Raw genomic sequence first — 12,032 nt, 5'->3', positions numbered from 1 at the left:
TTCGAATTCGACCTAATCTTGTATGAAACATGTGTAAATTTAAATGCTGAGGGAATTTTCTATTTTAAATTTTCTGGAAACTCTTTGTGATACAAAGAGGACCAAAGAGGGTATTCTAATCTAGGAACTTACTCGTTTTGCTGATTTTTGTTTAAACTAACATAAATACTGTTGCAAGCATTTTTTTAAATCAGAAGATTTGCTATAACTGACAGACAGGCAACTCCACGAGAGACTAATAGACGTGTAAGTTAGCAGCTATAAGACATCGTACGGCCATCAACTTATATTGAATAACAAGCTATAAAAAAGGGACGAACGATACCAGAGGGACATCCAAACTCATATCTCAAAAATAAATAGACCAAGCGGTGTCTTGAAAAGGCCCCGGAATGAAAAACAATTAAAAACAAAAACTAACGGCATGGTATATGTTCCAAACGATAGTCGAAAACCCCAGAATGATCTACAGCAACACACGACATTCACTGATTTAAATGGAACTGACTTAGGACAGGCACATACAGACTATGACGGGATTTAAAATGTAAGCGGTTGCAAAACTCTAACCATAATTTGTGAAAGTATTGTGAGTCAAACTATTCTCTCTACGCTTGCTAACCAAGTTAACTCACACTCTTACGCCTATTATTGGTTGTAAAGTATTGAGTGGGTTTCATTTGATTCTCATAACATGTCCTTTTTGTTCACTTTCAGGTTTATATCTTTATAACAACACAGAATGATTCTTTAGAGTATTTTGTCCGTACAGACATAGATTTATATTCTAGTTTTGAAGACGCATGTAAAACACTATGGATGACTGTTAGTTTAGCACTGGATTGTTTTTTAAATCACGTTTCAATCTGGCCAGAAGTTAATTATCAGGTAACAAGTGAATTAAGTTTAATAAAAAAAAGAACTACATCTTCTACCTTTGTTATAACTAATAGCTCTCTTCATACACTTGACCAACGTATAGTTTTCCCTTTGTTTCTTACTGTGGATTCATTAACTTTCGTGCTTTACAATTTTCGTGGATCGAGAAAAAAATGTATTTTGCCGATATTTGATTTCGTCGTTTTGCCCAAATATTTATACAAGACTATTAAAATATTTACTTTTTAAACGAAAATTGGTATTCGACGATAGATAATGAAGAGAAGCAACATACTTAGCAATGGAAATAACCGACTGATATCATCATTTGTATTAATTATGTGCTAAATTAAATTAATTTTTAGAAGAAAAGATGTTTGTCATATTTAAATATCAGTGAAATGTTGTATCCAGAAAGTAGTGCGGCAATTTATATCGAAAGAATAAACAAAATAATAAGTGGAGAGAGCATTATGGCCAAATCCATTAATTATACTGACATCAAACAGAAGTGTATCTTGTGAAAATGGAATAATGCTTTTAAATAGATTAACAATACTTAAGAATACTTTGTGAATAAAAAACCAAGTCACGAAGAAAGTAGATATGTCGATACAACATCAGTTCACACATAACTACTAGTAGACATAATATGCACATTAGTTTAGCTCATTGTTTTACTTTGATGAGAATATGATGTAGGTTGCATATAATTTAATATAATGTTTGAAAAGAATTTTACTGTGCATGACAGAACTCTGAACTTAAAGTTCTGATCACAACGAACTCACGACACATCTATGCAGCGCCACGACATGAAATTTGGTCCAATCGGGGTCATTTGCGATTGTCGTACGACAGTCACACGCTATTTTGATCATCGTGGCGCTGTCGTGTGTCTTGGGACGAAAATTGGACATGCACCTTTTTTGCTGTACGATTTGTTGTCGTGTCACTGTCTTGTGGCTATCTGTTGGCTGTCGTGATAGTGTCTTATCACAGTCGTGCGATTAACACACCTCGTACGATGCTCGCACAACATTGATTGTCTGTCGTATGAAAGCGGTACGTTCGTCGGGCAACATAATTTTTGGTTTATTTAGAAGAATACAATTCGGCGTGAATGATGTTTGGAAAAACATACCGTCTGCTGTTTAAAGAGGATGGCTATTCCACCAGAACGATTACGCTTGCCCCTGCTTAATAGGCGCTTTACCGATCACCAACAAGAGCAACATATGGTCCTGTTAACGTTGATTTGAGCCCGTGAACAGAATACGAACCAGCCAAATACCTGACGTTGGTTGGTTGGACAATTGATCGAACGGCGCTGATGTTTGGCCAGTTAAGTTTACGCTGATGCAACAGTTGGAGCAGAAATCTGCCGTTGATTTCGTTGGATTTATTCGAATGGAGCCTGGCATGTTTCAAGACAGTGACACGACAGTCATACGACAGTGTCACGACAGTAACCCGAGCATCCAAGGTCATGAAAATCTGAAAAATAGCCCCAAACAACTAACGATCGTAAACCCACGACAGTACAATTACATTTTTGTTCTCTGTTGTGTACCCACCGTGGGCATGTCGTAGCTGATAGAACCACTCGAAATAATTTGTTTTACATTTTGCATGACAGTGCCACGACAACTATTTTATAGATCTTCAAAGACATAAAATAGTACTATCTGTTGTGACCGGGGCTTTATAGAAGTGATGTGATTAAACTCATCATAGATACTAGGATTGAAATTTTATATTTACGCCAGACGCGCATTTCGTCTACAAAAGACTCATCAGTGACGCTCGAATCAAAAAATGTATAAAGGCCAAATAAAGTATGAAGTTGAAGAGCATTGAGGACCAAAAATTACTAATCTATTCAAATAAAATCTAGTTAACCTTTCGATTTCATTCAATTGCCATGTACAGTCCTTTCTTTGATGCAGGGTGCATGTTACATAAGACTAGTGTGCTTGTTTATTTGTCAAATTTTTAGTATTTTTTGTCAGAAAAAATTGTTACAAAAATGTCTAGTAATAACTAAAAGGCGATTAACATTTTTTACAATTGCATTAAGGATGCATTCTTCTGATTTTTCAGTCTCGTTCTGTCTTGTTGAAATCTTGTTCTTGAATTATTTCCAAAACATGTGATACAAGTGGAAAATATCAATGAATTTTAAAAATATTATAATCAAACATAGCTCTGTGAAAAAAATGCGTATTTATAATGAATCGTTTTTGAGTAATCCAGTTTTAAAATTTTATGTCCAATCAAGTCAGTATTTTTAGCAGAAATTTTGAGAAAATGAGTTAGGGATACAAAACATGATTTTACAAGAATCGTGTACATCCTATATCATTTTGGTCTTTTTAAATTTCTAAGATATGTATTTTTTTCAATCATTTATAACAAAAAAGTTGAAATAATATGAATTTTGTTCTTAAAACTGAGAAAAATCACAAAAATGCAAAATTGACAGCATAGTAAATTTTACACAAAAAAGCGTCAAAATATGATAAAACTTTCTTAAATTAACACCTACCTAAAGTTTGTTTAGCTCACCGGGCCCGAAGGGCCAAGTGAGCTTTTCTCTTGACTTGGCGTCCGTCGTCCGTCGTCCGGTGTTAACTTTACAAAAATCTTCTCCTCTGAAACTACTGGGCCAAATTGAAGCAAGTTTGGCCACACTCATCATTGATGTATCTAGTTTAAAATTTGTGTTTTTTTACCCGGCCAACCAACCAAGATGGCCACCATGGCTAAAAATAGAACATAGGGGTAAAATGCAGTTTTTGGCTTATAACTCAAAAACCAAAGCATAAAGAGCACATCTGACATGGGGTAAAATTGTTAATCAGGTCAAGATCTATCTGCCCTGAAATTTTCAGATGAATCAGACAACCCATTGTTGGGTTGCTGCTCCTAAATTGGCAATTTTAAGTAAATTTTACTGTTTTTGGTTATTATCTTGAATATTATTATAGATGGAGATAAACTGTAAACAGCAATAATGTTCAGCAAAGTAAGATTTACAAATAAGTCAACATGACCAAAATGGTCAGTTGACCCCTTTAGGAGTTATTTTCCTTTATAGTCATTTTTTAACCATTTTTCGTAAATCTTAGTTAACTTTTACAAAAATCTTCTCCTCTGAAACAAATGAACCAAATTAAAGCAAACTTGGCCACACTCATCATTGATGTATCTAGTTTAAAATTTGTGTTTTTTTTATCCCGGCCAACCAACCAAGATGGCCGCTATGGCTAAAAATAGAACAATGGGGTAAAATGGAGGTTTTGGCTTATAACTCAAAAACTAAAGCATAAAGAGCAAATCTGACATGGGGTAAAATTGTTAATCAGGTCAATTTCTATCTGCCCTGAAATTTTCAGATGAATCAGACAACCCATTGTTGGGTTGCTGCTCCTAAATTGGTAATTTTAAGTACATTTTACTGTTTTTGGTTATTATCTTGAATATTATTATAGATGGAGATAAACTGTAAACAGCAATAATGTTCAGCAAAGTAAGATTTACAAATAAGTCAACATGACCAAAATGGTCAGTTGACCCCTTTAGGAGTTATTTTCCTCTATAGTCAATTTTTAACCATTTTTCGTAAATCTTAGTTAACTTTTACAAAAATCTTCTCCTCTGAAACTACTGGGCCAAATTTAACCAAACTTGGCCACAATCATCATTGATGTATCTAGTTTAAAATTTGTGTTTTTTTACCCGGCCAACCAACCAAGATGGCCACCATGGCTAAAAATAGAACATAGGGGTAAAATGCAGTTTTTGGCTTATAACTCAAAAACCAAAGCATAAAGAGCTAATCTGACATGGGGTAAAATTGTTAATCAGGTCAAGATCTATCTGCCCTGAAATTTTCAGATGAATCAGACAACCCATTGTTGGGTTGCTGCTCCTAAATTGGTAATTTTAAGTAAATTTTACTGTTTTTGGTTATTATCTTGAATATTATTATAGATGGAGATAAACTGTAAACAGCAATAATGTTCAGCAAAGTAAGATTTACAAATAAGTCAACATGACCAAAATGGTCAGTTGACCCCTTTAGGAGTTATTTTCCTTTATAGTCATTTTTTAACCATTTTTCGTAAATCTTAGTTAACTTTTACAAAAATCTTCTCCTCTGAAACAAATGAACCAAATTAAAGCAAACTTGGCCACACTCATCATTGATGTATCTAGTTTAAAATTTGTGTTTTTTTTTTATCCCGGCCAACCAACCAAGATGGCCGCTATGGCTAAAAATAGAACAATGGGGTAAAATGGAGGTTTTGGCTTATAACTCAAAAACTAAAGCATAAAGAGCAAATCTGACATGGGGTAAAATTGTTAATCAGGTCAATTTCTATCTGCCCTGAAATTTTCAGATGAATCAGACAACCCATTGTTGGGTTGCTGCTCCTAAATTGGTAATTTTAAGTACATTTTACTGTTTTTGGTTATTATCTTGAATATTATTATAGATGGAGATAAACTGTAAACAGCAATAATGTTCAGCAAAGTAAGATTTACAAATAAGTCAACATGACCAAAATGGTCAGTTGACCCCTTTAGGAGTTATTTTCCTCTATAGTCAATTTTTAACCATTTTTCGTAAATCTTAGTTAACTTTTACAAAAATCTTCTCCTCTGAAACTACTGGGCCAAATTTAACCAAACTTGGCCACAATCATCATTGATGTATCTAGTTTAAAATTTGTGTTTTCTGACCCGGCCAACCAACCAAGATGGCCGCCATGGTTAAACATAGAACATAGGGTAAAATGCAGTTTTTGGCTTATAACTTAAAACCAAAGCATTTAGAGCAAATCTGACATGGGGGGAAAAATTGTTAATCAGGTCAAGATCTATCTGCCCTGAAATTTTCAGATGAATCAGACAACCCATTGTTGGGTTGCTGCCCCTAAATTGGTAATTTTAAGGAAATTTTACTGTTTTTGGTTATTATCTTGAATATTATTATAGATGGAGATAAACTGTAAACAGCAATAATGTTCAGCAAAGTAAAATTTAAAAATAAGTCAACATGACCAAAATGGTCAGTTGATCCCTTTAGGAGTTATTGCCCTTTATAGTCAATTTTTAACCATTTTTCGTAAATCTTAGTTAACTTTTACAAAAATCTTCTCCTCTGAAATTACTTGGCCATATTAAAGCAAACTTGGCCACAATCATCATTGATGTATCTAGTTTAAAAAGTGTGTTTTTTTACCTCAGCCAACCAACCAAGATGGCCGCTACGGCTAAAAATAGAACATAGGGGTAAAATGCAGTTTTTGGCTTATAACTCAAAAACCAAAGCATTTAGAGCAAATCTGACAAGGGGTAAAAATATTTCATCTGGTCAAGATCTATCTGCCCTGAAATTTTTAGATGAATCAGACAACCCATTGTTGGGTTGCTGCTCCTAAATTGGTAATTTTAAGTACATTTTACTGTTTTTGGTTATTATCTTGAATATTATTATAGATGGAGATAAACTGTAAACAGCAATAATGTTCAGCAAAGTAAGATTTACAAATAAGTCAACATGACCAAAATGGTCAGTTGACCCCTTTAGGAGTTATTTTCCTCTATAGTCAATTTTTAACCATTTTTCGTAAATCTTAGTTAACTTTTACAAAAATCTTCTCCTCTGAAACTACTGGGCCAAATTTAACCAAACTTGGCCACAATCATCATTGATGTATCTAGTTTAAAATTTGTGTTTTTTTACCCGGCCAACCAACCAAGATGGCCACCATGGCTAAAAATAGAACATAGGGGTAAAATGCAGTTTTTGGCTTATAACTCAAAAACCAAAGCATAAAGAGCTAATCTGACATGGGGTAAAATTGTTAATCAGGTCAAGATCTATCTGCCCTGAAATTTTCAGATGAATCAGACAACCCATTGTTGGGTTGCTGCTCCTAAATTGGTAATTTTAAGTAAATTTTACTGTTTTTGGTTATTATCTTGAATATTATTATAGATGGAGATAAACTGTAAACAGCAATAATGTTCAGCAAAGTAAGATTTACAAATAAGTCAACATGACCAAAATGGTCAGTTGACCCCTTTAGGAGTTATTTTCCTTTATAGTCATTTTTTAACCATTTTTCGTAAATCTTAGTTAACTTTTACAAAAATCTTCTCCTCTGAAACAAATGAACCAAATTAAAGCAAACTTGGCCACACTCATCATTGATGTATCTAGTTTAAAATTTGTGTTTTTTTTTTATCCCGGCCAACCAACCAAGATGGCCGCTATGGCTAAAAATAGAACAATGGGGTAAAATGGAGGTTTTGGCTTATAACTCAAAAACTAAAGCATAAAGAGCAAATCTGACATGGGGTAAAATTGTTAATCAGGTCAATTTCTATCTGCCCTGAAATTTTCAGATGAATCAGACAACCCATTGTTGGGTTGCTGCTCCTAAATTGGTAATTTTAAGTACATTTTACTGTTTTTGGTTATTATCTTGAATATTATTATAGATGGAGATAAACTGTAAACAGCAATAATGTTCAGCAAAGTAAGATTTACAAATAAGTCAACATGACCAAAATGGTCAGTTGACCCCTTTAGGAGTTATTTTCCTCTATAGTCAATTTTTAACCATTTTTCGTAAATCTTAGTTAACTTTTACAAAAATCTTCTCCTCTGAAACTACTGGGCCAAATTTAACCAAACTTGGCCACAATCATCATTGATGTATCTAGTTTAAAATTTGTGTTTTCTGACCCGGCCAACCAACCAAGATGGCCGCCATGGTTAAACATAGAACATAGGGTAAAATGCAGTTTTTGGCTTATAACTTAAAACCAAAGCATTTAGAGCAAATCTGACATGGGGGGAAAAATTGTTAATCAGGTCAAGATCTATCTGCCCTGAAATTTTCAGATGAATCAGACAACCCATTGTTGGGTTGCTGCCCCTAAATTGGTAATTTTAAGGAAATTTTACTGTTTTTGGTTATTATCTTGAATATTATTATAGATGGAGATAAACTGTAAACAGCAATAATGTTCAGCAAAGTAAAATTTAAAAATAAGTCAACATGACCAAAATGGTCAGTTGATCCCTTTAGGAGTTATTGCCCTTTATAGTCAATTTTTAACCATTTTTCGTAAATCTTAGTTAACTTTTACAAAAATCTTCTCCTCTGAAATTACTTGGCCATATTAAAGCAAACTTGGCCACAATCATCATTGATGTATCTAGTTTAAAAATTGTGTTTTTTTACCTCAGCCAACCAACCAAGATGGCCGCTACGGCTAAAAATAGAACATAGGGGTAAAATGCAGTTTTTGGCTTATAACTCAAAAACCAAAGCATTTAGAGCAAATCTGACAAGGGGTAAAAATATTTCATCTGGTCAAGATCTATCTGCCCTGAAATTTTTAGATAATGGGACAACTCGTTATTAGGTTGCTGCCCCTAAATTTTAAGGAAATTTTGCTGTTTTGGGTTATTATCTTGAATATCATTATAGATAGAGATAAACTGTAAACAGCAATAATGTACAGCAATTTAAGACTCAAAAATAAGTCAAACTGACCAAAATGGTCAGTTGACCCCTTTAGGAGTTATTTTCCTCTATAGTCAATTTTTAACCATTTTTCGTAAATCTTAGTTAACTTTTACAAAAATCTTCTCCTCTGAAACTACTGGGCCAAATTTAACCAAACTTGGCCACAATCATCATTGATGTATCTAGTTTAAAATTTGTGTTTTCTGACCCGGCCAACCAACCAAGATGGCCGCCATGGTTAAACATAGAACATAGGGTAAAATGCAGTTTTTGGCTTATAACTTAAAACCAAAGCATTTAGAGCAAATCTGACATGGGGGTAAAATTGTTAATCAGGTCAAGATCTATCTGCCCTGAAATTTTCAGATGAATCAGACAACCCATTGTTGGGTTGCTGCCCCTAAATTGGTAATTTTAAGGAAATTTTACTGTTTTTGGTTATTATCTTGAATATTATTATAGATGGAGATAAACTGTAAACGGCAATAATGTTCAGCAAAGTAAAATTTAAAAATAAGTCAACATGACCAAAATGGTCAGTTGATCCCTTTAGGAGTTATTGCCCTTTATAGTCAATTTTTAACCATTTTTCGTAAATCTTAGTTAACTTTTACAAAAATCTTCTCCTCTGAAATTACTTGGCCATATTAAAGCAAACTTGGCCACAATCATCATTGATGTATCTAGTTTAAAAATTGTGTTTTTTTACCTCAGCCAACCAACCAAGATGGCCGCTACGGCTAAAAATAGAACATAGGGGTACAATGCAGTTTTTGGCTTATAACTCAAAAACCAAAGCATTTAGAGCAAATCTGACAAGGGGTAAAAATATTTCATCTGGTCAAGATCTATCTGCCCTGAAATTTTTAGATAATGGGACAACTCGTTGTTAGGTTGCTGCCCCTAAATTTTAAGTAAATTTTGCTGTTTTGGGTTATTATCTTGAATATTATTATAGATAGAGATAAACTGTAAACAGCAATAATGTACAGCAATTTAAGACTCAAAAATAAGTCAAACTGACCAAAATGGTCTATTGACCCCCTGAGAAGTTATTGTCCTATATAATCAATTTTTAACAATTTTCAACATTTCCACTGAAACTACACGGACAAGTTCAATATAGATAGAGATAATTGTAAGCAGCAAGAATGTTCAGTAAAGTAAGATGTACAAACACATCACTATCACCTAAACACAATTTTGTCATAAACTGTCTGCTTCCTTTGTTTAATTCACATATACCAAGGTGAGCGACACAGGCTCTTTAGAGCCTCTAGTTTTAAGTTAAATTTACTAAGATTGGTTCACTTCATCTTGATAGAAAGTATGAAAAAAAGTTTAATTGTGGAACTGTGACTTTTTTCACGATAATAGCCCAAAAATAGGCAAAAATTGATGAAAATGGCATTTTCAAAGGGCCATAGCAAAAAAAGAAGTACACCACCATATGATTTTTTCTTCACCAATTATTTTGGTACAGTCTTATAAACCCAAAAATCAGGTTAAGAGAAAAAGTTTAATTCAGGATATTTTTGGCTCCTCAGAGGTGTAAATCTTTAAATCATTCGTTCTCCTTTTTTCTCTTTTTTTTATTTGAAGGTATACCTGTCTGCTGATGGAGAACAATTTCGATCATGCAGTGTTATTGGTGCCAGTTCTTTGACTTCCTTGTTGACAAATAGATACGAAAAGAAAGATGACATGGAAGACGAATTAGAAACTAAAGAAAAAATACTATTTCCATTTCAAGGTAATAATGTTCATCGTATATCAAAACTATTTTTAAAACATTTAATGTATCGCTAAAAAAACCAACATCTGTTGAGAAATAATCTGCTCACACAATGGATTTAAATTACCTGCAATTCTACGCAAACATGTAAACTCATGTATTTTGAGAAGTGAGATAATGTTATTCATTATTCAGAATCTCAAATCAATCCTTCTCTCCGTCAGTACTAATGGATAAAAGGACAATGATAACCTCTTATCATGCTAATGTTTATATTGGATACCAACACCACTCACAACTCTTTATAAAGAACGACATACAGCCGTGTCGTCAAACTATGCTATACGTATTAACCATGCTTAATTGAAAGAGTGACTATGCCGTCTCCGTTAACTGTGTCTTTTTTCTTTCTTTTTTTTTTAAATGTGTCAGAAAGTCCATGTTTGAGTTAAAAAAATGTTTTGTGAAGAACCGCACTGATTTCCACAATAAATGCTGAATTTGTTTTCGTCAACACTTTTTTAGAGTTAGGGGACTCATAAATCAGTAGATGATTCAATTCCAATCCCACACAAGATTTTATAAGTTGTCAATAAGTTTAGTTTTTGGTGTACATTAGAATTCATAAGGATTAACAGTTTTTGATTGTGATCCAAAAGATTCAGGTTTTATATTTTTCTTTAAATCAAAGATTAATCGTACATCAGTACTGGTTGTCTTGTTTGTGTATTCACATATTGCAGAATTCATACAGAACCTTCTCAAAGAAAACGAAAAGTATCTTGCAAAGTTTAATTCCACGTTCAGATATATTGATCATGTTCTGTGACTCATTTACTAACATTCAAACGATTGCGTTCGCCTCCAGCGAAATTTAGATGAAGGATACTAACAAAAGAAAAATGTGTGCTTTACAATTTGAACTTTTCCTCAATATTGACACAGATGTACGACTTCAAACTAGAATCAACGACAATTCTTACTTTTCCAATTTCAAAAACAAAAACAAAAAACAAACTGATTTGATTTGTATATTTGAAAGTCTTTTTACTCGTGTGATATTGTGCTTCAATTGCTGGGTTGTTGGTGCGATCTCTGGCGGACACAAACCACAGTCCCGAAAGGTGGTATATGTAGTTTCTTCACTGATTATAAGAAATTGCAACGGACATTTCTACTCGGAGTCAGAATAATGTTTCCGGGTATGAGCATGTCTTGCTGTAGACGTTTACCATGTCAACTTAAAGTTTAAAAACAATGGCTGTGCATTTCATACATTTCACATAGCAGGGTTCATATTCATTTCATATTACCAAGTTTTTACCCTGAGAATCGTGTAATGTTTGCTATTGAACTAATTTTAATTATCAACTCATCATGATGATTATTAAAAGTTGTAGTAAATCAAATAAACTCATCACAGATACCAGGACTAATATTTTGTATATGCGCCAGACGCAGTATATATAATATCAGATCTCTAGGTAAAAAAATGACTTAAACATTTACCACTTAGAAAATACAGTGCAACATGATTTTCCATGACACATTAATGTGGCCAAATCATGAGTATCCCTGACGTGAAGTTCAATTTATGGGTTTCGATAAACAATGTCAGTTACAAACAAAATGGAATTAGGACAAGATCTTTTTCGTAGCCACTCTGATCATTTATTAAACTATTCATTAACAAGTTTTAGATTTTAGATCTGATAAAAATAAAAGATAAAAAGTATAAAAATATAGGCACAAACTGATTAAGATTAACTTTTTGTTTTATACCAAATATATCTGTAAGTGTTTCTTTAAGTTTTTTTCTAAATGGTATATCATGATATATAAAGCTGGAGAATGAAAAATACTAA

At 33.2% G+C, this 12,032-nt stretch overlaps 1 protein-coding gene across 1 annotated transcript in view; it reads left to right on the top strand.

Annotated features, from left to right (window-relative positions):
• The window catches only part of LOC134690340 (uncharacterized), a 40,002-nt gene that overhangs the window by 15,229 nt on the left and 12,741 nt on the right, over positions 1-12,032 (top strand). Inside the window, exons 11-12 of the mRNA XM_063550311.1 lie at positions 718-888; positions 10,035-10,185. Coding sequence (XP_063406381.1) covers positions 718-888; positions 10,035-10,185 — 322 coding nt within the window. The remainder of the gene's footprint in view (positions 1-717; positions 889-10,034; positions 10,186-12,032) is intronic.

This window comes from Mytilus trossulus, chromosome 1, assembly GCF_036588685.1.
Source record: "Mytilus trossulus isolate FHL-02 chromosome 1, PNRI_Mtr1.1.1.hap1, whole genome shotgun sequence".
Classification (NCBI taxonomy): domain Eukaryota; kingdom Metazoa; phylum Mollusca; class Bivalvia; order Mytilida; family Mytilidae; genus Mytilus; species Mytilus trossulus.
Note: the sequence above shows the minus strand (reverse complement) of the source record. Positions and strands in the feature narration are given on the sequence as shown.